Source organism: Aptenodytes forsteri, unplaced genomic scaffold (assembly GCF_000699145.1).
Source record: "Aptenodytes forsteri isolate BGI_AS27 unplaced genomic scaffold, ASM69914v1 Scaffold23, whole genome shotgun sequence".
NCBI classification, from domain to species: domain Eukaryota; kingdom Metazoa; phylum Chordata; class Aves; order Sphenisciformes; family Spheniscidae; genus Aptenodytes; species Aptenodytes forsteri.
In genome coordinates, this window is record NW_008796043.1 from 6,005,553 (window position 1) to 6,029,273 (window position 23,721).

At 39.4% G+C, this 23,721-nt stretch overlaps 1 protein-coding gene across 1 annotated transcript in view; it reads right to left on the reverse strand.

Annotated features, from left to right (window-relative positions):
* The window catches only part of LAMA3 (laminin subunit alpha 3), a 122,638-nt gene that overhangs the window by 3,471 nt on the left and 95,446 nt on the right, over nucleotides 1-23,721 (reverse strand). Inside the window, exons 49-76 of the mRNA XM_019473746.1 lie at nucleotides 23,603-23,713; nucleotides 23,392-23,503; nucleotides 22,665-22,832; nucleotides 21,332-21,528; nucleotides 19,770-19,886; nucleotides 19,049-19,203; nucleotides 17,583-17,724; nucleotides 16,848-16,947; nucleotides 16,341-16,457; nucleotides 16,078-16,257; nucleotides 14,830-14,972; nucleotides 13,599-13,775; nucleotides 12,235-12,386; nucleotides 11,971-12,136; nucleotides 11,351-11,484; nucleotides 10,698-10,848; nucleotides 9,700-9,819; nucleotides 8,647-8,771; nucleotides 8,169-8,289; nucleotides 6,831-6,971; nucleotides 5,912-6,042; nucleotides 4,942-5,073; nucleotides 3,151-3,295; nucleotides 2,684-2,844; nucleotides 2,084-2,273; nucleotides 1,642-1,782; nucleotides 674-833; nucleotides 409-536 (exon numbers count right to left, since the gene is read on the reverse strand). Of these exons, the coding sequence (XP_019329291.1) occupies nucleotides 409-536; nucleotides 674-833; nucleotides 1,642-1,782; nucleotides 2,084-2,273; nucleotides 2,684-2,844; nucleotides 3,151-3,295; nucleotides 4,942-5,073; nucleotides 5,912-6,042; nucleotides 6,831-6,971; nucleotides 8,169-8,289; nucleotides 8,647-8,771; nucleotides 9,700-9,819; nucleotides 10,698-10,848; nucleotides 11,351-11,484; nucleotides 11,971-12,136; nucleotides 12,235-12,386; nucleotides 13,599-13,775; nucleotides 14,830-14,972; nucleotides 16,078-16,257; nucleotides 16,341-16,457; nucleotides 16,848-16,947; nucleotides 17,583-17,724; nucleotides 19,049-19,203; nucleotides 19,770-19,886; nucleotides 21,332-21,528; nucleotides 22,665-22,832; nucleotides 23,392-23,503; nucleotides 23,603-23,713 (4,017 nt within the window). The remainder of the gene's footprint in view (nucleotides 1-408; nucleotides 537-673; nucleotides 834-1,641; nucleotides 1,783-2,083; nucleotides 2,274-2,683; nucleotides 2,845-3,150; nucleotides 3,296-4,941; nucleotides 5,074-5,911; nucleotides 6,043-6,830; nucleotides 6,972-8,168; nucleotides 8,290-8,646; nucleotides 8,772-9,699; nucleotides 9,820-10,697; nucleotides 10,849-11,350; nucleotides 11,485-11,970; nucleotides 12,137-12,234; nucleotides 12,387-13,598; nucleotides 13,776-14,829; nucleotides 14,973-16,077; nucleotides 16,258-16,340; nucleotides 16,458-16,847; nucleotides 16,948-17,582; nucleotides 17,725-19,048; nucleotides 19,204-19,769; nucleotides 19,887-21,331; nucleotides 21,529-22,664; nucleotides 22,833-23,391; nucleotides 23,504-23,602; nucleotides 23,714-23,721) is intronic.

The following is a 23,721-nucleotide window of genomic DNA, read 5'->3' on the forward strand; positions in this document are numbered from 1 at the left end:
CGAAAGGGATGTTAAGCATTGGAACAGGCTGCCCAGGGAAGTGGTTGGGTCACCATCCCTGGAGGTATTTAAAAGACGTGTAGACATGGTGCTTCGGGACATGGTTTAGTGGTGGACTTTGCAGTGCTAGATTAACGGTTGGACTTGATGATCTTAAAGGTCTTTTACAATCTAAACGATTCTATGATTCTAAGCTAGTGTGCACACAATGGAAGCTGCTAATGTAGGCACAGAGACAAGTTAAATGCTCAATTTTCCATGCGATGGTTTTAAACAACTCTGAGGAAGTTATTTAACTTTACACCTATAGACAAATGCTGTAACACATAAGTCCAGAGTTCAAGGTCAAGAATTCCCCCTGCTGAATGAGGGCAATACAGCTGAAGTGGAAACATAGCCTGTACTTACCTTTCCTCCTTCCATGTAAACAGTCAAGTAGTTGTCTTGCTTGCTTCCAGCATGGAGGAGTATACCTGTTGAAGTCCTTGGCCGAATGGTAAATACAATCCTAAAATCCAAGCCCATCAACAAATTACCTGTGGAGAATTAAACAGTGGGTAGAGGAATGATCATAGGAGATAATTGGAAAACCATGTAAAAAATAAATAAAAAAATCCTTACACATACACACTTAAGACATAATTACATATACCATAATCTCTACACAGCTTACCAATGGTGATATATCCTCCTTCATTAAAGAAATAAATCCCTGTGTCCATGGGAACATCCAGACATGGAAGTATGCCATTTTTTTGCTGAGGTGCATTCATGACTTTTCCGTTCATCTTAAAATTCCTCAGGCAACCCTTGAAACTGTTCACTGGTATATTCTGAAAGCATATTTCAAAATATGAATACTAAAGCATGATGGCAATTTTTTTAGTAAGAATACCTATTAGTTCTTTTGTACTGTTGGACTGTAGAAAGCCAACTGGCTCTAAAGGCACCTAAAACCTATCTCTGATGCAGTGAAAAGGTATTCCAAAATTTAAAAAAAGAGCTTAAAATATGAAAGTAACAGTTGATTTTGTGTTAACATAATTCCTGCTTGCAGAACAGATACTTCCCAATGATGTCTCAAAAAGACGACACAACAGGAGTTATGAACTCAAGTACACTCTTTCCTTCCTAAGAGGCTGTTTTTTTAAATCTGAGTTTATAAAATGCCCTGCATCATTAGTTGTCCAATTTTTAAAGTAATAGGAACCACACATATTTCAGATTAAAATCCAGTTCTACATTCATAATTCCTTAATGAGAAGGATTACTTTGCTTCTCTACAGATTATCACTTAGTCCACTGAGGTAAATATTCTGCGCGAAGAAGGTATTCCTGGAATTACAAATGTGACTTTGGTCTTTTCTATTTTTTAAAGAATGTAAATGAAAACAGTACATGGGTGTCATCACTGTCTCAGCAACACACGTTGAAAATGTGGGTCCAGCTGAGAGCTGTGTGAACAGGTGAGGAAAAAGATCTGTAATGAACAACTACAAACACCAGTCACAGATGGTGCTCACTCGGTGCTTGGAAATATCCCCCAAACCTTTTCAATGCGGAAATCCTGCATATTAACACTTTCACATGTAATTAGTGCAGCATGGGGAGTGTGTGGGGGTGGATGTGTCAATTATTTACCTGTCTTTTCAGTGATGGCAGCCCTCCCACGTAGATTGGTGGCTTAATGCTGATGGCAGAATTTGTTGCTAATCTTCCGTGCTGGGCCCTTAGACCATCAACGACAAGGCGGACATTCTCCCCATCTGTGCTGAAGACCACCTTTGCAGGGTGCAAACATAACAGAATGAAAAACCCCAAGGCCAATGAAAGCTACTGGAGATTTTTTTCTTTAACTGAAACACCATATTGTTGAAATATTTAAACTGAAAATAACATGCTGGGACCATCAGTCTCTATAAGCTCTCTCATAACAGAGACCTGTCAACCACATGAACTTTCAGGCATAGGAATTAACTTCAGATGACCAAAATCGAATTTCTAGTAACTTAAGGATTCAATAGGCTGTGCCTGCTGAAAGCTAGTTGTAGTTTCACCATGGTTCCTGTGCCATACTACTTACAGTGTGCCATTGCCCATCATTGTATTTAATACTGGTTTTGATTTTGATTCGTTTTGCTCCAGAGCCAAGTGAAAAGACAAAACGTCCTTTTGAAATGTGGAGAGCCATATAAGAGTCCTCAGACTTTTCCTCCATGAAAACTATTAATCCTCTTGATGATCGAGTCCGTACATCTACAGAAAAATGTAACCTGCAGTGGAAAGTAAGCACATTCAAATATAGGTCTATTTTGTTAGTTACTGTATTCTTCCTGTTCTTCGGAAAAATGCCAATGAAACTCCACTTGTGAAATGCAGAATAGCTTTTGGGTGAAATCAGAGTGTTCTACTTTGCCTGCATTTCTGAATGTGAATGAAAGTTGACATATTCAGGCTTAGGACTTGTCATCAATATGCACTGTAATTGTCCACCACATCCAAGTCAATCTACTCAGTTTGGGTAAATGTTAGCAAAGAAAAAAGATGCCTGAACCTTTAGAACCACTCTTCTGTTATGCCCCAAGACATAAGCAAGAAAAAAACCCTAGCTCTTAGCACCCGAAGATTCAAACAGCTTTGACAATTCAAGTATTAGGAGGAGAACAGAGAACGTTTGTATTACCTGTCTGTAGATGATGGTGGAGAAAACATGTAGGATATGAAACTGTTGGGTGTGCTTCCGAGGAGATACGCTTCACTGCTGACATTTAACTGAGTTGGTAAAATGTGGGTTTGCTGGTTTTGCACATTAGCGGCTTTCAAATAATCAAGGTATTTTTCATTCTGTACCTGTAAGACAGAATTGAAACATTTACTATGTGTGAACGTGAAAAAAAACATTTCAATCTCCACATTTAAGAGTTCCCACCTGAGGCAGTCAACAGCCTTCTCTAAATGACAGAGAAGCTGTTCTCATTCTGGACAGGTATGGGTTTAGCATGGAACTTCAACACAGAAAGAACTTGCTTCAGATATGAGATGGAAGGAAAATAGTAACATCTGAATTTCAGTTCTACAAACCATGGCTGCACGTGCAGACAAAGCCTTGGCATCAATATGGAGCAAAGATGACAGTAAAAATAAGCATACCTTGAGCATCTTAAGCCTGAGAGGATTTTTAAATTCTTTCAGCAGCAGTGGTTCAAGGTTCTCGTATTTGCGGCAAGCTCCAAGGGATACACCAGTCTTTGCAGTATAATTAACGAGATTTTGAACCTCAGGGAGCTGACTTGCCCTAGAGTGATGAAAGCAGTAAGTAAGTGCTGTGACACAGCATTCCTTTTCTTTAGCGTAATCAACAACATATTGTAAAACTGTGTTCTGTACAAAATAGATTTCCCAGTGACCTGAAGTTAAAGTACCAGTTTTCATTTTTCGATGAAAAATGTAGGTTCAATGCTGTAAAAAGTATTCACATTTGTCCTGGTTCTGCCCATTTCTTTTGGGCTATGCAAAAAACACTGATGTTTTGTTCTCATCTCTTCTAAACAAACTATTTTTTGCTAAAAGCTATCTATTTTAAAAAAACAAATAAATATTGCCATTGAAAAAAAGGAGAAAAAATGATAGCAGCCTTGATTGAATAAGATTTCTGGATCAGACTACAAAACTTTGCTGCTTAATTATGCATAACCAGTGGCAGATCAAGAAAAAATGGCAACATCAGGTCCTGCTAACTCAATGATTCACCCTCTCCTTAAATAAGATGTTCTAATGAGAATTGTCAAGGGGCAAAGCCCATCACAACTTAATATATAGCTTTAGTATTATAGCCGAATTATCAGAAAGACTGTCAAAACCAATTTCTTGTGTGTATAAAGAATAATACAGAGTAATACTATAATTTTGTAAGTTGTACACAGCATCTCTAATCAGTAAATTACAAAACACTTTACAACTAGAAAAAGCAATGAAGCTCCTTGCCCGTGGTTTGCTATGAGAAGAGTGGTAGTGTTGGGAGCAGAACCTGAACTTCTTCAATTCCAGTCCAGTTCTCCATTTGCTTGATCAGACTAGCTACAATATTAATTATCTATCTATTTTTGTACCAAAAGAAATTTTCCAAATTTGGCTTCTGATGGGGAGGTTAATATACAAGTTACTTCATTGTCTTGCAGTGCTTTAAATGAAGATACAATTTGAGCAACCTGATCTAGTGAAAGATGCCCCTGCCCATGGCAGGGGGGTTGGACTAGGTGATCTTGAAAGGTCCCTTCCAACCCAGACCATTCTGTGATTCTATGGTATTCAAATCAAAATACACTATTTTTCTGTAAAGTCTACACATGTATAAACATTCATCAAAACTTAGCTCACTGGGACATCACTTGTGACTCAAGGAGTGCTTTTCTTCAAAGAACGCATTTATGCCTAATTTTTCTCCCAAATTTTGCCTGTAAGATGTCTCTAATAACCAGAAGAACACATGTGGAAAAAGAGACAACATAAATCAGGCACTCGATTTTTATACATATGCTCTCATTTGTTTGTGTGACTGTTTTGGTTCTGCCAGTAAGCTTTGCTCATTTCATTACCTGGCTCCCTGTGTAGCTATAATGATAAAATCTAGCAGATCTTTTTGGATGCCTTGCTGGGATACTTCCAATTCACTATGTTGAGTTCAGTCTTTGATTAAAAGACTACTAAACAGGTATGATTCAGACTAAAATTCCATTACATCTGAACAGCAGATTTACTTACACCTTGATACCATGTATAATCTGCCTGAATAAAAGAATATTTTGGGGCAGCAAAGTTATGCATTCACGAAGGCTTCATGCATGTAGAAGAAGAGCGATTTAGCAAGAAGAGATTTTAATATGATTAAAGAAGGAAAACAGGCCAAAATACATGATACTAAAATCTTTCTAGGCCAAATACCTTTTTATAAAGATGTTTGAGATGCAACCTTCAAAATTATCTCCACCAAATTTTATAGGTTCGATTAATGCCCATGCTCTTGGAGAGTCAACTGATGCTAATGCTGACTCATCATCAACCAGCAGACGTACTCTGAAACCAAGTGAATAAAAATAAGCATGAAATCTAAAGAAATAGTTATGAACCTAAATGAAATACATATATATAAAAGAACCATTTGACAGATGTGTGTTCTTGTTACATTGTAATTATGCTAAAGCTTCATTATCTTACTTTTGGGATTTTTTCAGTATGCGCTCATTGACTGCTATGAAACCGCTCTGTTTTTCGGTAGTAGATACTGAGCAAGAGTTGAAGGTAGTACTTCAGTCTCACAGTGAAATCCTGGTCCAATTGAAATTCATGAAAAAACTCTCACTGACAACTATGGGACAGGATTTCATCCTTTGTGTCAAAATGGTGCACTTGACATGTTAGCAACAGCTAGTACAGATAATATTGTTATAATTACCCAAAGTTATAGCCAATCATTCAAAACTTTCCACTTTAACTAACACTTATGTCATTTTATGTGTTCCACAGAAATTAATATGATTTAGGAGCTTTTCAGTAAATTGTCTCTTCTGATATCTGCATAACAGATCATTATTGAAAAAACAGACACAATATCAGCTTCTTCCCTGGGCCTTTAACCACCTATGTTACAGTGACATGTGTAAAGGCTATGGGAAGGCAAATAGCTCCAAAGCTCCAGCTTGACAAGCAGTCAAAACTCACACAATCTATAAAAGACATGCATAGTGATGTACAGCTGAAACATCATAGGTACCGACATGCACATTCATAGACCAAAAATCTCCTTTGCTAGCAGAGGCCATTTTTAGCTGTGTACCCAAAGAACAAGTCACACAAAATTTTAGTCTTCTTTCTCCAACCACAACATAAAAGAATCATATAGAACTGGACTCACCTGTTGTCTGTTTTTATTACTGTCACATAATGCATTGACCCATCTTCATATTTCTTTTTCAGTTCGATTTCCTTCTCTCCCATCTTTGCAATTACAAAGCCAGGTCTCAGAAAGATGGTAAAAACATTAGGCTATAAAAGAATCCCACAAAACGATCAGGTAAATGCAAGTGCCTTTAGTTCTCCTTGATATTGCCATTAATACAGTTCTCAGTGATCTCTTGTGGGAAAGAAATTTTCTTACACTAAAACTGCATTTCTCAGTCATCTAGTACCAGATATTACGCCCAGTTCTGCACGATTAGCATAGTTCCTGTTTTAAAATACCTCTGCACTCTGAATACCAAACAGTTATTTAAAATACTTGTTTAAATTATTTTTACATAAAGCAGAGGATTCAGTTCTCCACTTCTCAAATGCCTGGTGTGCACTCACTTCTTAACTCCTCCAGCCAGCAAGAATGGGGTTCTGCTTGAACCTCCCTGCTTTCTGAGGGAACGTAGCCAAAATCAACTCCCTTTCTCTGCATATTTGATCATGGTAATATTTCTGCGTGGGCAGAATGCCAGTTTTTCCTGAGAAAACTTCCAGCCAACTGTATTAGGCAACAGTTATCCTACTGGGATGGTGGTGTTACGGTGCATGAGCTACTCTGCAGAAGGCTCGAGTTCAAAGCTCAGTTACTCGTCAAACTACTTGTTGGTTGAGTGAAGAAACTGCCAGGATGAGTTTCTCTGGCCTATGACATGCAAGATGCCATGCTCAAAAGATGATTAGAATAGGCATTTCTTGCCTTAAAATACAGGACTCTACATGAGACTTAGGGCACAAACTGATGCCAAATTGACACAGTCGCAAACAGACGTGACTGATCCAGAAATAAAACCAATCACATATTCTAAGTTGAACATGTTTCATACCCCTAGATTGTAATTTAAGAGTGTTCCAGTCGATGCCATCGTCTGAAAGCCAAAGCCAACTTGGAAATCCTTGGGAAACGGGAAACCTGCCGCACTCAGGCTCAGTGTTCCCTTCTTGGAGAAGGCTGCAGATCTGACGAGCTGAAAGAGAGATAATAATACTTTCAGTCATTTTCCTTTTAATCAGAAGAAATGGCAGCATGGGACAACAACTGCCCTACTCAACATAATTGCGACCGACTCCAGTCAAAACCAAGCACAAGGCAAACTGCAAGTACAAGTATTTCAGTACAGAACAGACTGACTGAATTGGTTCCACCAGCATTAACTATGATCTGAGAAACTCTAAAGGGAGATGAGGCTTGCTGAGTATAACGAGCTGTTCGTCTCTAGCTACTCTTAGCATTGACACGATGGCTTTGAAGGTTTTCACATTTGGGGACACAAAAGTGAGCAGCTGGAGGAATGGTTCATAAGTACGGAGCTGTGCAGATGAGCTACATAACTGAAACTGTGTGAGTCACAGGACAGAATGTACCTGGGCCTTTCTGAACACAACACGTTTTAGTACACGAGAAGTTACACAGATACAGACAGAGAATGAAGGTCAGACCCTCTGCATAGGGAAATGGCCTGCAAAGAAATTGCTCTGTGAAAAGTTTAGATGCCACAAAAGGAAAGCAAATGAGCACAAACTTTCAGTGTAATGCCATAGTAAAAAGGGCAAATGGGATCATGCACCATGTAAGTAGCAGTAAGTAGAAGCAGAAGGGTAGTTTTCATCTCTCCATGCAGCATTGGTTAAGACAACACTGAAATGTCACATTGTCCCATTTTAAAAAGAACGTGGCAAAACTCAAGGGTGCACAGACAATAATTATAAAACAATCAGATGAGTGGAGCAAGAGCCTTACAATGAGACACTTCGGTGGAAGTAGAGTCTGCTTAGCTCTTTCAAGAAAAAAGGTTGAGAGGTCATTTAATTAGGAAGCATAAGCACCTTGGCAAGAAGAAAGATCCTGAGTAGTATTAAGTAACTAACTGTTCTGGCCTAGACAATAACAGCAACTGGAAGCCAACAAGTGTACATGGTAAATACGAATTCTTAATTGTACACAGGATTAATTAAGAGGGTGGACCATATGCTGAGGCAAGCTATCACAGTAGGAGTGGAGTCTCCTTTCTTCCGTATCTTCCTACCAAGCCCAGGTTCTTTTATTACCATCACATTAATCAAATATAATTTTTGACCTAAGTAAAACATAATGGTCCAGGATTTATAGACAAACCAGACTCCGTGAACTCTAGCAGAAGTTTTTAAGGAACTTTGTTAGTTACCTTCCAGTCGTCTGAACATTTCTTGCTGACACCAAAAGTCTCGTCAAAAATAACAGATGCAGTGTTAGGGTTTTTCACATTCTTCATGCAGCCCCGGAATGGAGGTGTGGATATATTAAAGCTGGTTTCAGGGAGTGGAAGGAAAAAAGAGTTCAGTAGCCTGGTATTTCAAAGCACACACCAGTATAGTAGCCTGTAAATGCTGACAATATAAGAAATAGAAAAACAGAACAAGAGCAATCTTTCTTGCACACACATACTTCATGCTGATCAAACCCAATCTTCAGGATACAGTCCAACAAAGATCCCACCCACCATTATCCAAAAATCACAGGTTATGATCATGTATTATACACTAGTTATTTTCATATCACATAAGATACCCGATACAGAGTGTGAAAGAAATTGCCCAAGGAAAGAGTTTAGATGGAGTTTCCATACAAAGCCTGTGTATTACAGGCTTTTTATAGTTACTCACCGTTCCCGTAGAGAAGGTGGAATTCCACCTAGGTAATACGTAGTGAAAAGGAAGACATTTATGTTGGCTTTAATATCAGGACTGACATGAACAGTATTCCTACTTCGGGCAAGCACCAAATGAATCTGAAATAGGTGAATAATGAGAATTACTTCACTTTGCAGAAACAAAAATCACTTAGCAGATTAAAAGTAGTCCCACAGAGCAGGACACTGCGGGTTTTTGCCCTCCTCTCATTTGCTAGTGCCTTAAATCCAGAATAATTGCAGTAGTTCAAAGGTACTTTGCAAAATTTTGGCATTTAGCCAAAACAAATGCCTAAGGAAAATGCTCTACTATCCAAATACAAGGGGAGGTTTTATTTTCCTCAGGAAGATTGCCCTAAAAATACACCTCACCTAACATTCAGATACTGCCTTCTATTTGCAGTTGAAGATTCAGGAGCTGCTGCCTGATACAAAGACCAGGTCAGTCAGCTGGCTGGAGGTAACTTGACCCAGTACGGCATAAAGGCTACCTCCAGCAGACCCTGTGACCTACACCATTTCATTGGAGATGTAGTAAGGAGAAAAGGGAGAATGAATCAACATGGCAATCAAAGGTTTTAACAATGTCTTTACAGTTTCACTCTAGTAGTGGTACAAAACAGCCGGACTGAAGCTAAGTAGACAGGCAACAGCAAAAAGACTACAAAAAAGTACTCTCTGTAAAGATCAGCCTGGCCTGAAGAAATAAACCTTTAGGTGGTAAAAACACTAATTGAAGTATTAAAATAATGTTAATAATTGCAACGTACACAGCTCGCTCTAAATAAAGCAATGCTCTGTCAAAGAGTTGTTTTCTTTGGTGGTTTTTCTGTTAAAACTGAACTTATTCACAGGAAAGCACAACAGTAGAAAGATTAATTTTCACGCATCCAAACTAATCCCCGACAGCTTGATCCCCTCAACACAAAAGGAACACTTCACAACAAAACTTTAAAATGAGATGTTTAGTTTCAGCTAATGTGTATTTTTACAAATAATGATCACTTGATTGTTTAAAATGACATACTTGTTTATATGTTCCATCATTTACAGTTGCATTGGTTTCTATTTCTTTTGGAGGCTCAGAGCCAACTTTGTATCTAAAAACTGTATGACCATCTTTAATGAGCACACTGATGAACTGATCCTGCAGTAAAAAAAAAAAACAACAAAAATCCACCAACACCACAATAAAACTGCCAATGTTTCATATATATTTCACTGTCATGTGAATAATTTTAAAGAAGCTATCTAGTTGTTTCAATAAAGCTTTTGGGGGAAAAGATAAGACAAAGCAAACTAAAACTTATAATAATAGCAACCATAATTACTCTAAACTGTTATAAACAGATCTGGTATCAGCTCCAGATGTATTCTCCAAATCTCTAGAGGACTTTTTGTCATTTCAAGATGTCTACTGACTTTTTACAGCATTGAGAAATTATCCAGAACATGTCACAGTGATTGCAAACATGCCTATAATATTATTAGATAAGTAGCATCACTGCTGTTCTGAGCACCTTTACAGGTATAAGTCACCACGTCACTTTCTAAATTCTTCCTTACTCTGTTATCACCCATATCTAGATTTGGGAAGAGTGTACTTCCACTTTTGGAGGATTTCAGTATTTCAAAATTGGTTTGATTCAAATTACATCCTCCCTGCCTGCCCCCCAGTTCTGAATTCTCTGCATGGCCTAATGGAGGAGATACTTGGAATGATTTTTTTCTCAGCCTTGACAAAGTGAGTATTCAGCAGCCGTTATAGAATCACAGAATATCTCAAGTTGGAAGGGACCCATAAGGATCATTGAGTCCAACTCCCTGCTCCTCGCAGGACTACCTAAAACTAAACCATATGACATTAAACATACAGCAGAATCTACTAATCTGCCACATGGACAAAAATAACACTTTTAAGAAATTTCCTTACAGTTACTACTAAATCTAACATGTTCTCGAGTAAGCGAAGTTTTTAAAAATGTTCTTGGACCCCAAAACAGACAGAAGCATTCCACCAATTACCCCATTTGCTGCAAAAAACACAATGCCTTCATCTGCAGTAGTCTCAATTGTCTGCTCGTAGCGTACTCGGCTGTGGGTATTTGGTTCTTTCAATGTGACACTGGCATAACCAGTGCCTTCAAAATAGCTTTGGTCAGTCTCTTCTTTATACCTGTAATAATTCAGTGTCACAGATGTGAATATATGAGAGCAAAAACTATTACCACATGGACTTACTGTCATTATAATTTTAAAAAAGCTTAAAGTTAAAGCATTTGGTACAGGGCCACTAACAGGGCCAACTGTACCTGATCGAACCCAAGTAAAGAGAAAAACTTCCACTGGCTACCTTCCACTGCTTCTATTGGATTCGCATATGGTCTTTAGAGAGGAAATCATTCATGACTGACTTTTTTGCACTTAATGTAATATTTACTTTATAAAGGAGCTGAATACGTTAGTCCACAAATTGTGTCTGGGTATTGTAACATTTAAATTGTTGGCCGGTGGACTGAGATTGCCATAGATGTGAATTGTGCCAACACTGAGGATTTTCTCTAAGAAATGTAGTAATGACCAAGAGTTAGGAAAAAATCACCAGTTTAGTCACAGTGGTTATTCTTCTGGATGTGAAAAGGCAAGAAGTGTGAAAAACTTCTGTGTTTATATCATACCTTCTGCAGGGTTGCACTTCAGTGGTATTGAGATTAAATGTCCTCTTGAAGTTGTAAAGGCTGATGATATGCTCATTTAGGTTGTCTAATTCAATGCAGCCTTCATAATGAGGGTAGTCTAGCTTACGTGGAGGCTGCAAAATAGTGTCATCAGAAACTTTCCGTCAACATCAGCTGACAAAATTTTACATTGACATGCAACTGCTAAGACCTACTGCAAATATTAATAAGACACCGAACATGACATTCTAAATATCATAAAATTATTATCTCTTTGTATATAATATCCAAACCATCTGATACCACCCCAGGAGCACTGCAGCACAACTTAAAGCTGAGTCATATGAATGGATTGGGAATAGTACTTAGCAGGGCTGGACAGGTTTCATGCTGTCCTCGGCAGATGAAATACCGTCATGCTCCCTTCTTTGAGTTCTAGCATACTATAAGCCAGGCAGCTTCTGTAGGAAGTAGCATCTCCTTGCATCCTGTCTATTCCTACTGACATGGATAAACTTTTACACAGCCTTCGAAAGACTGCTAGTTCCAACCTTTACTTGTAAGAACAACAGAATGATTAACATGGAAATCTCTTTAAAAGACTAAGCAACACTCTGTACCCTAAAATCTGGTGGGTATCCTCCAACATAAAAGACAACAGTGCTGGGATCAAGATTTAGGAGAGTGTCACTGCCTCCACTGCTTGCAGTCAAAGGGCTTTCTCCATACTCTGGAGAAGTTGATGTTGCTGCTTTGATGTAATTCAGCTTTACATACTGGTAAATCCTAAAACCAAAACAGACAGGCAAAATATCACATCACACTAATAAAAGATGTTCTTAACAGGTTTTGGAAAAAACTGTTGTGCACTGTGGATCTTATACCTTTCAAACTTAACTTGATCCATAACGGCTTCCTCAGTTTTGCTTTCAGTCACAAATGGCTGCACATCTATTTCTACATCACCGTCTCCCAGGTTATAGACACAAGTGAGGTGACCATCTTTCACAGCCATACCAATATAGTCCTTGGAAGCCTAAGAATAGCAAAGCAAATAATCATTAATAAATGATTAATGTTAATGAAAGTAAAATACAGCAGCACTTCCTCAGAGACATCATCATACTGTGCATTAGTCACAAGAAATCCACCCACCTAATGATGAGGATTGTTATTGTATTAAGTTTATCAGTTCTGGGAAGAAAAAATTGTAATCTTACATGTTGCACTGATTCAATGAATAATGTGCTACACTGATTCAGTGAATATAATTATAAATTAATTGAAGAGTCATGTGTGGCTTTTTATAAAAACAGTAGCTAAAATAATTTTCGCATTTATAACATCTCCCAGCTAAAGCCATGAAAACATGACACCTTTACTAAAAACTAGACTGAACATCTGTGAAATAAAAAAGATGTTTGGAGTAACACTCAGTCAAGGACAATGGTTCCTACTGAGGTGACTGGAAGCAGTCATTTTCCCAAACAATTCACATTTTATTTCTCCAACATACCATATTTCACAAGTAACAATTAAAATGCTGTCAACAGATATCCTGGCCAGATATTCAGGGGATAACAAGGTGAAATCCAATGTAGAACAACTACCTTTAAACAGCTTTCTGCGTATGCACAAGACTCACTACAGATACAGCTGCTGTCAGATAACAAGACTCAAAAATACATAGTTAGGAACAGCATGCAGGAAATTTTCAAAATGTTTGATGGTGCTTGAGCAAGCCTGAATGCACAAGCAGGTCTGTACTATTCTGCATATTCAGAAGAGAAAGAAATGAAGGGCTGAGGGACTGAATTTTAGAACTGAAACAATCACTTTTTTTTTTAACCAACAGAGAAACTCACAATGACTTCTACTGTGATAAGAGTCAAAGCTCCGAGGCAGGAGTTGGGCTGAGTTTGTGCTGACTGCTGCAGAACCTGACACTTCTGACAAGACTGTATGATGGTATCCATGACTGAGAAGTGACTTCCAAAGGAGCAAAACAGCAAAGCATCAAAGGGCAAAGCAGTCAGTCACCCAACAAGTTACTTTGCCGGAGGAGGAATGAACTATTCTTCACAAAACACTTCTGCCACCACATAATGGCAATATATAAATGGCAACTATAAATTATAAATGGGCCAACAGTAGCTATAAACTTCAGTCAAAATAAAACATCTCCCATCTGTTTCTCAAAGCGTGTTGTCTGTTCTAAAAATCAGGTTAAATCTCAAAATATACCTACATCTTTATTACCCAGGTACAGTACAAACTTATTTGATGCCCTCTGGGGGGCGTCTAATCTTGTCTGAGGTCTTTGGAGAAAGAAAGAAAGTGAAGTATAGCCTTTCAGATCTTCAAGGTTGCTCGGAGGTCTAACCTCTACACCAGAGCTGCCATTGAACCTCATAGGAATAGCAACCTGTTAAGAAAAACAAAATTCAGTACGTTATAATTATCTATTGCTACTACTCCTACTTATTTCACTGTTGTTTTTAATTGCAAAGTAACCTATTACATATCCTAGTCTTGTTACAGCCACCAATTACTACAGATGTGGACTCTGATCCTACCAAACAATATAATTAGGAAACAGACTGGATAATACAGTATTCTGTATTGTCGATACTTACCACTTAACACAGTACTTTTTTACTCCAGACATCAATTAATCAACCTTTACCATGCCTGTCAAGTAATTGTTACCTTCAATACACGACAGGGAAGGATATGCCCTGCAGCTCTAAAGAGCAGGCCTATGAATTATTTAGACGTCTACATACATATCCTGATGCTTCACTTAGCTGGACTTGACTGTCTGTTGGAAATTGTAATGCACCTCTGACATTAATAAAGACACGTCCTCTTACAGCTATTTACGCCACGGTCACAGATTCCTCTTACTCATTGTAACTGTAGGTTATTTGTGATGACCTCAGTGATGCTTCTCAGGGACCTGAGACCACGCTATCCCTTGAGCAACTACAGCAGTTGCTTAAATGGAGAAAGGGCAGTCTAATAAGAAGATGATAGTAGGCAAGTCCTAATGTCTTGGGGCAGCTGGAACATGAGAGCACAGGGCTACACAACTTCTTTGGCAGTGTTAGCGTTCAACTGGCCATGTGTGGGTGGAAAGCCCTGCCTCTAAGCTGCAGAGCCGACTCTACCCTTGCTGCCAAAGCCACCACAAGGTACCTTGGAAGGCAAGAGGCTATTGTACAAATAAGTATTGCAGAGATGCCCTGGAAAAAAACCCTACAGGAGGAGGACGCAGTAGCATCCACTCATTTTTATGTACAAATTATGCTTCCCATCACCAGTTACTTCAAGTGCTGGGTGGAGCTGTTGAATTAAATTTATGTCTGGTCTTTCACATACATTTTAACAAAATGACTTAGAAAGAGAAAGAGGAACAAAAGTACTGCTGTGTGTCCAAACCACTGAGGTCAAGCATGATTGCAATGTTCAGGACAGACCTTATTTGCAGCATCTCTTGCCTGCTGAATCAGCTCTCTTATGCGATTTACGTTCTCAGAGATGTTGCTTATTGGCATCAGCTGTTGGTTGATACTCTCGATCTTGCTGAACAGATCTGGAAGTTTGTTTGTCAATTTTTTTACTGCAAGGAAAGAAAAAAAATCATTGATGATAGAAAGGAGGAGGGAAACAGATGCAAAAATATGACATCACTACACAGTTATCAGAAAAGCAGCGAGCAGGGTGATGACAGAACTGTTTCCACTAGTCCTACAATATTAGGAAGCCCTCACTGAAACTAGCAGTTTATACAGAGGTTATTGTACTCCTGGAATTTGTGGCCAAAGGTATTTGTGGAAGCAGACAGAATCAGCACTTCCAAAAATGTAATAGATAAATTCAGGTCCAGAAAACAACACTAAATAGAACAGACAGGGATGTCATCTTGTCCAACCCCTGTGCTCAAACACAGCCATCCAGTGCCAGTTGCCCAGAATCGTGTCTAGACAACTTTTGAATATCTCCAAGGTTGGAGGCTTCACAACCTCTCTGGGCAACCTGTGCCAGTGCTTGGTCACCTTCACAGTAAAAAAGTGTTTCCTGATGTTCAGAGGGAACCTCCTGTGTTCCAGCCTTTGCCGCAAGGACACGTTGCTGGCTCTTGTTCAACTTGGTGCCCACCAGGACCCCCAGGTACTTTTCTGCAAAGCTGTTTTCCAGCTTGGCCGCCACCCCCCAGCATATGGTGCATTGGGTTGTTTCTCCTCAGGTGCAGGACTTCTCCTTATTGAACTTCATGAGGTTTCTGTCAGCCCACTTTTCCAGCCTGTTGAGGTCCCTCTGGATGGCAGCACAATCCTCTGGTGTATCAGCCACTCCTCCCAGTTTTGTGTCATCAGCAAACTTGCTGAGGGTACGCTCTGCCCCATCATCCAGGTCATTAACGAAGACGTTAAACAGGATCGGACCCAGTACTGAACCCTGGGGTACCCTGCTAGTCACTGGCCTCCAAGTCTTTAGAGACCAGTCATGGTATCAGCTTTTAACACATACCACAGGATGGCCTGAATCACCTTCTGTTGTACCTGTCCCTTTCCACTGGCAATAAAGAAATCTCAGAATATTAGCTTAGGCTAGGTGCCTAACTTTTTGATGACTAAAATTTCTGCTGCAAAACTGACCGTTTTGCACTAACAGTGACTTGGCAGGTCTCAGATAGCACCTGCAACAGCAAATACAACACCTACCTGAATTGTTTGCCTCCATCAATGCTTTACTGAAGCCAGCACTCTGTGTGCTTCCATAGGTACTCTTCATGTTTTCCACATCTGCTTGAATTGGGAGCAGTTCATCCAATACATTAGTTGTGACATCCCTGGCACTTTTTACCATGTTCTTTGCACTGGTGATGATGCTGTCAATGTCATCTGAAAGACACACAAATGCATGTGCAGATTCTTCTAGTAATAGATGAAAGAGGCAAAACAGAAGTGATCAGTAACTCACTCACCTCTGTTTATCCCATTGAGATTATTTTGAAGAGTGACAAGATTAGTTTGCAATGTATTCTTCTTTCCATCAGCGACATCAAGTCTTTGCTTTATGTCTTCAAGGGTTGGACCAATAGCTGCAAAACAGTGAATGCCCTGTATGAATTTTAAACAGAAATACCACCTCTCTGTTGGACAGGTGGTGTGGCAGCACCAGTCTGTACTTTTACACAGCTCACGTTGCCAGTGAGCATTGAATGAGCATTTGCACTGCGAAACAAGTACAAGGCTAAGGATTTGCTGGACAGGAGTACTGCAAAGGTGTATAGCATAGCAGAGGTACGAAATCCACTTTCTCGCCTTTTTGCCACTGGAAATATCCATCACAAGATGTCCCATTGTAATGGAACTAGGCTCTTCTGGTTAACTATGTGCTGCAGAGCTTTGCTGCACTGTGAAAATTCATGGTTCAATGAAAGCTTGTCATGCTGTGCCAACATTTCTGCTATCACTTTCTTTTTCCGTACCTTGCAGTGTCCTTTCAGTCTCCTGTGCTTGATTCAAGAGTGTACTGCTCTCGGTTTTTAACTTTGCAGCTTTTCCTGACAGGTCTTCTCTCTTCACAGTCTGGTAATAGAAGCACAGTACTGTAAGAATGCTTTAATAATTATACTAAAATTTAAAGAGTAAAAGAGATAGATAGCCCAATCCAATTTAAAAACACAGAAGAGAGAGTTGTGTTTTTAAATTGGATTGGGCTATCTATACAAGGGCAGAGACTTCATGAGAAGAACACCACCTTAAATAACAATTATCAAGATTAATTTAAGAATAATACAACCTTGGTCTTTAGCAAACTTCTGATAGAATTTGGGGCATTTGGAAGAAATTACTAGCACACAGCTGTTGGATACTACTCCTCTGCTGAAGAGCTTGTGGGTATTACTACTGCAAAGTAAAAGAGAATACCTGAAATCACCTTCAATGATTACCAGGCTTGCCTTACGCTGATCTCTTTATTTTGCACTGAAAGGAACAGTTAGTATTCATATGGGCAGCCTCATCAGAAAGGCAGTAACTAGCCTGTTTAGTGCTGAACTGAGACTAATTCATGAACATGCAGAATATCAGCTCATATAATGGCCACAAACAAATAAGGCATGCCAAGACACATGGGTCTTTTTTTGGTGCCTCTCTGATAGTTAAAAAAAAAACCTAGTTGTGACAAGTTTACCATCATTTGGCCACTGATGGGTACTTACCGATAAAGCTGAGTCAGCTGCATTCCCAGCTTTGTTGGCTGCTTCCTCTGCCGCTTTGATGGCATTAATAATATTGTCATAGGCAGTAGAGGCTTCCACAGCACAGCCTACCAACTCATCCTTCCTGGCACTGTTCTTTATTCTGTGGGAAACAGGGTGAAAAATGCAGCCTTCTGCAGAGACTGTGGCCTATGAGAAGTATTCTGAATGTACCTGAACTCCGCATTTCCTAATTGATGCCAATACAGAAAATGTTTTTCAGTTCGATCTGTAATTTCATTCTGCAAAAATATCAAACTTAGAGGCAGACCAATATGAAAAGATTCTTCAGAAGATGGGATAAGTTCGGGTGCTTGGAAAAGGACAACTGTGGGCCTCCAAAGCAGTCTTTAAATTATTAAGATCGTGAGAATTCACCAAGGCACAAGGTCAATAAGCCACCTCCATCACAGCCCCCCAAATACACTTCAGTTCAGAGAACAGCAGCTTCCAGATAATCTCTGGCTGCTCCAGCATCCTACAGGAGCAGCAGATGGAGCACAAGATGGAGCAACTACACGACCCTTGGGCTTTTCCCCAAGAACCAGCGCAGCAGCTCTGGAATCAGAAACAACAGACAAAATCTCTTGTACCCACTCCCCATGAGCTATGCAACTGCCCAATATTAGCTGCCTTGTATTTGTGAGAACAGTGTCTTCATAACTGAAAAAAATCACACTGAAAGCTAACAAAAAGTTAATGATTTTTTTTTTTAACCAAGAATTTTCCAGCTGAATTTGGAATTTAACTTTTTGAGAGTTTCTAGTCAGTGTAATGACAAAATGCAAATAATTTGCACAGGAAAAAAAAATCAGGGTTTCAGTTTTTTCATTTTGTTCTGATGTACCACAGAAGGCCTCCAAACCTCACTCATAATTCCAAGGTAAAGTACAAGTAATGGAGAGAGAAACACTTGATTCATATCAAATTTCTCATAGTTTTGCCTTTCTAGAAGATTCCTCGAAGAATGAGAAAACTATAGGAATTCTTTTCCTCACTAATGCTAAACAGGCATGTCTGAAGACTCTGCCAAGACAGTATTTCTTCCAATTATTTGCCCCAATTCAGTGACATCATAAAGGTATCCCTGAGCACGAGTACAGGAAATAACACTACAAAAAAGGTATTCTAAACATCTTCCCACTCTGTACATGAGGATTTTCTCTCATTAGTAAGAAGTTAATGAAGTGTTAATGCAGTAATATAATGGGAGTCCCCACTTTTGGGGGGAAAAAAAAAATCAGGACCTGGTTTGTAGGGAAAAAAGAAAAGAAAACATCTGTACATCATGAAGAAGCAGAAAAAGACAAACCAAATTTCTTCCTAACTTTGCAAATGTTCATTAAAGCAAGTGAAGTTACGGACAGAGCATTGCAACCATGGATGTTATGTACAAAAATTGCTCATTTACAGGAACAGCAACATACTCTTCCAGTTGTTTTGCCAAGTCTTGCAAAGATTTGGCATGTTCCTCAGCCCTCACCACCAACGGTTCTTTGCTTGCTGATAAGGAGTGATTTGTCAGCTTTTCATTCATGTCCTTCCTTGCTCCATCCAGCTGAGCAGCCAGGCTTTCATATTCCTACGGGTTTATAAAGACAAAATTTTATTTGTATTCATACATGTTTGATTTTGTCCTCGTCTCCTTCAGTGTTACATATACCTTGCACCTGAGAGACCAAAGGGAAAAACATTCCCTTCCAACTTACTCTGCAGGTTACTGGAAAACAACTGCTAGTCATTACATTGTGCTTCTAGACCCATTACGTAAAAACAAACCCTGCCGTACTGAGTCAGACTAAAGGCCCTTCTAGCCCAGTACCCTGTCTCTGACAGTGGCTAAAAGCAATTGCCTAGAAAGAAATATAAGAATAGCACAATCATTTATGATATTTCTCACAGATATTCTCCCAAATTCATATATCTGCAGTTCAGTGTCTTCCTCAGACACATCACAACCTTCAATAAGCTTCTCTTACAGAAACCTGTGCAGGCAGGCTCCTCTTGCACCCAGGGTGGGCTGTGAGATCCTTCCCTTTTTGGGAGGCTCAGCTAAGCCTCGTGTCCTAGCCACTAAGCTACACTACCCATTACAGTGACAGCAAGATATTGGGGTTTTTAACCTTAACGTAAGAAGGTTAACTGTACCTCTTTGCTCTTCTGCAATAATCCGAGTACAATGTTAGCTTGCGTCAGGGAAGATCGGGCAGAGCTCAGAATTTGCAAGATATTTTTCTGTTGTACATTTGTCTCCTCAATCCGTTTCTGAGAAAAAAAAAAGGTTGAAAAACATGTGACTGGATTAAAAATGAGAGGCAGGGAAAACTGTATCTACCTAATCTAGCTTGCAGTAGGATTTGCCAAAGGTACTATCGCTGTTCTAATCAGATGCCTATAGTGTTTAAGGACTAATGCTATCCTACTGATTACAAGAGTGAGAAAACTCAGGAGTCTGCAGTAATAGAGCATACAGCTGGGCAGCAGGCTACAGTAGTTCAGTTATTAGAGCTCAGACAAAGTAAAAGTAGTACGGGTCAGCTGAGATGAATGGTCAGGACAGACCACCTAAGCGTCTGATCTCTCAAACCTGGAAACTTCAAACCTGGAAACTTTAAAAACAGCTCCCTGGTGACTACCCTGATTTTTTCTGTTCTCTCAAAGGCAGAAATAAAATGATTACACTATCCCTTCATCTGGGGATGTCACCAGAAAGGGGATGTGAAACCTCCCCACCTTATCCTCTTGAAAGCTCTGAGGGGAAAACGAATGAAGCTCCTTGGTCTAGAGCAGCCCTGTGACAATCCACAGCATAGCTCTAGGGTAATGGCACACCACAAACACAGCCAGACAAGTGGTGTTGCAGGTAAGGATGCGTTAGCTCTCTTCAGTTGGGTTTCTATCATTGTAACATGTCAAATCTCTCTCTACCAGAGAAGTGTTATCAGGAGATTTATGACTTGCACAGATGCATCCATCTTTTGACACAACTGTGCATACTAATGTGGCACACGTATTGTATAGTCCATGCACATAAAGGTACAATTAAATATTGAAAGGGACAGTTGAATGTAGAAATTCTTTTGTTCAAGCAGTGTTAGCAAACTGGATTGACACGAGTGTGCTAAAACAGTGATATTATTTCAGCAAAACCGCAATTAATTTAAAAGAATGGGTCCTGTAGCACACCCTTATTTCTTGTACTATTTCACCAGCTCTAAAAATCAAGCACTGCTCAGGAATGACAGCTGTTTCTTGTCACCTTTCTGATGAGACCTCCGAAGCAGTTCTGTAGCATATTAATCCCAAATAATTTAACAGTATTGCACACATTATTGGTTCCATCTTTCATGGCTGTTAAAGCCACATACTTGAAGGAACTTACTACGAAAAGCACATCAGCATCAGGAATTTGATCTAGAATAAGAAACAAAAAGGCTAGTGGCAGCTGAAGAGAAAGGCTAGACAGAGACTCTCCTTCCCCGCTCTCATCAGAGCTGTATCATGGTCACGCTGTCCTGGTCACATAAAGAGGCCACAAGTGGGAGTAGACTACATTTATACCTGTCCATACATACATCAAAAGATGGAAAGAGACCTTGGAGAAAGTCTAAAGAATTAGTGCTACTTGGCTTTGCAAGGTCAAAAGCAGCAATCAAAAGCATGTCTTATCTCCTGAGGTTTAACTTTCTCCTCCCGAACCCCGACATTACCTTAATGTCTTCCAACAGAACTCCATTATCGCTGTTTAAGTTTTCAGCCTGCTTGATTTGTCCCGTCGCCTCATTCAGAGCTTCACGAAGGTCAGTGATTTTGGATTCATATTCATTCAGTGAATCCCTCACAATTTTAATAAGCCCGTGATTTTCTTGGTGGTACTTTTGTAGTTCATTCTTAATACGTGCCAGTACTGCAGTATCAGGACCAGAAAGAAAAGTTTTGTTCAGAGAAGAGGGGAACCAGAACAATCTTCCTTCAAAAGTGCTTGACATTTAGGATCAGAAAGCTGTGGTTGTGTGAAATACTGATCATCCTTTGCAGCGCTAATTTCAGTGTTACTATCGCAGAGATGCTATTCAGCATCTCACTGGATCAAATCTGCTCACAAGTTTGCTGCTGCAGTCACAGAGCACAGATAAACATTTATTTGGCTATTTCTGAATCAAGTAAGGCTGAAGATGATTTGCAAATACTGAATAGTTTTCTTTTTTTATATGGAACTAACAAAGTTTCATCAACAATTTCATCTACAGTGTAGACATCTACATCTGCGTTAGTCATCAAAGCTTCCTCTGTAATCAGTGGAGAGATACGGGCGCATTTGCTCTCAAAGAAGGTAGAAACATAAAAGAGGTCAAATGAGTCACACTTTTAAGAGTGCCCATTTCACTGCCTACAAGATAGGATACAGAAGAGTTACTCAGAGGTAGGTAGCAAAGTCCAAAGTTAGGGGAAATTACTATCACTCGTAAGGTCTTTCACATTTCTCAACTATGCCCCTGGTTATGAGATAAGCCTGTGACTTTACTGTTCTTGCTCTCTCTAATGTCTGGAATCAGGTTTCTGAATGTCCCAGTCAAACACGCGCAGAGAACATAAAAGGGAGTACAACTAGTGCAAATAGAACTTCTGAACTTCCTTATCCTTGTATGATCTGGCCCCTGGACTACTCTAGCAGCTTCTTAAAATCTGTTGTTAAATTACGTGTGTAATTCCTCTGAAATCTGCCATAGCCTATATATTATAATACACCGAAGCACTGCATAAGTATATTATGATCAGCTACGTCTTTATTTTACCGACATTCATCTAGTTATTAAAAAGGATCTACTGGGTTTCTTCCCCAGTTCAACTCAGTTTCTTCCACAACAAACTAAAAATGCCTTTAAATCCCCTCCAGAACTACCACTTTCCTGTTGACTAACGACCGCTACAGATCCCAGGGATACATTGCAAAATGCCCCTCCCTGCACTCCATCCCAAACAATCAATAATGCTTCAGATTTAAGATTGATCTCTCTAGAGAGTAAGAGAACAAGCCCTTACGCAGCTGAGCTTCTGCTCTCTCCTTCTCCGCCTCTGCTTGAAGTTGGCCAAAGTTGCGGTTTCGCATCTCCGTCATCATGCGTTGAGCTTCGGCCAGTTCTTTGGCAGCATCTCCCAAGGGCAAGTTGTTACTTTCTGCATTTGTACCAGCTATTTGTTCCAAGAGCACTGAAAAAAAGTATTGTCAAAGTCAAAGAGAGGATGTGCTTAAGCCTACGCAAAAGACACAAATGAGAGGGCCGGTCTCTTTTCTGAAAAAGGCATGTCTATTCCTGAATTCCTTAATGAAGCAGATCCATTTTGCATTAATTGTATTATTAAGCTGAAAAGTATCCCAGGTCACACAACCAGAGCTAGTAAGATGGCATCGGGCTTGAAATTTGTCCCAAATGACCAAGTTCACAGCAATAATTTTAAGCTTCTAACTTAGAAGAGCCTATGATAGCAACCCAGACTAAAGTTACACTAAAGTCAGGATAGTCAATCTGTTGCTCTAAATGTCCCTGTGGTAAAGCTTCTCTGTCCCTATTCACTATATAGGGAAGGTAGGCTCCTAAACTAACATTATCTATTAGATTTCTAATAGGAAGAGTGAATTCCACAGCTATGTCTAAATTCTGATTTATGAAGTTGTTTTCTAAGAAAACCTCTCATGCTTAATTAAGAATATTGTAAATAAACTGAAAAGAGTCCATAAAACAAAACATGTTATAGAGTTAGAAACTACCTTGTATATTGTTGACAACTATTTGTATTCGTGAAACCAAATCCTTTCCTTTCTGATGAGTTTGGCCAAAATTATTAAATAATATCTCAGCTGCTTTGTAGTTCATTTCAGCCTAGCAAGGGAAAAAACTGATTAGATTAAAAATATCTGGATACAGCATGCTAATATGTAGTCGAGTGATGTGTATTTTAATATTGATTTGGTAAGTCACCTTTTCCTGGAGAGCATTTACGTCATGATTTAGGTTAATGAATTCTGTCTCCAACTCATCTACCTTTGAACCTTGATTATGAACAACAGAACGGTAATTGTTCAGTAAGACCTGAAAAG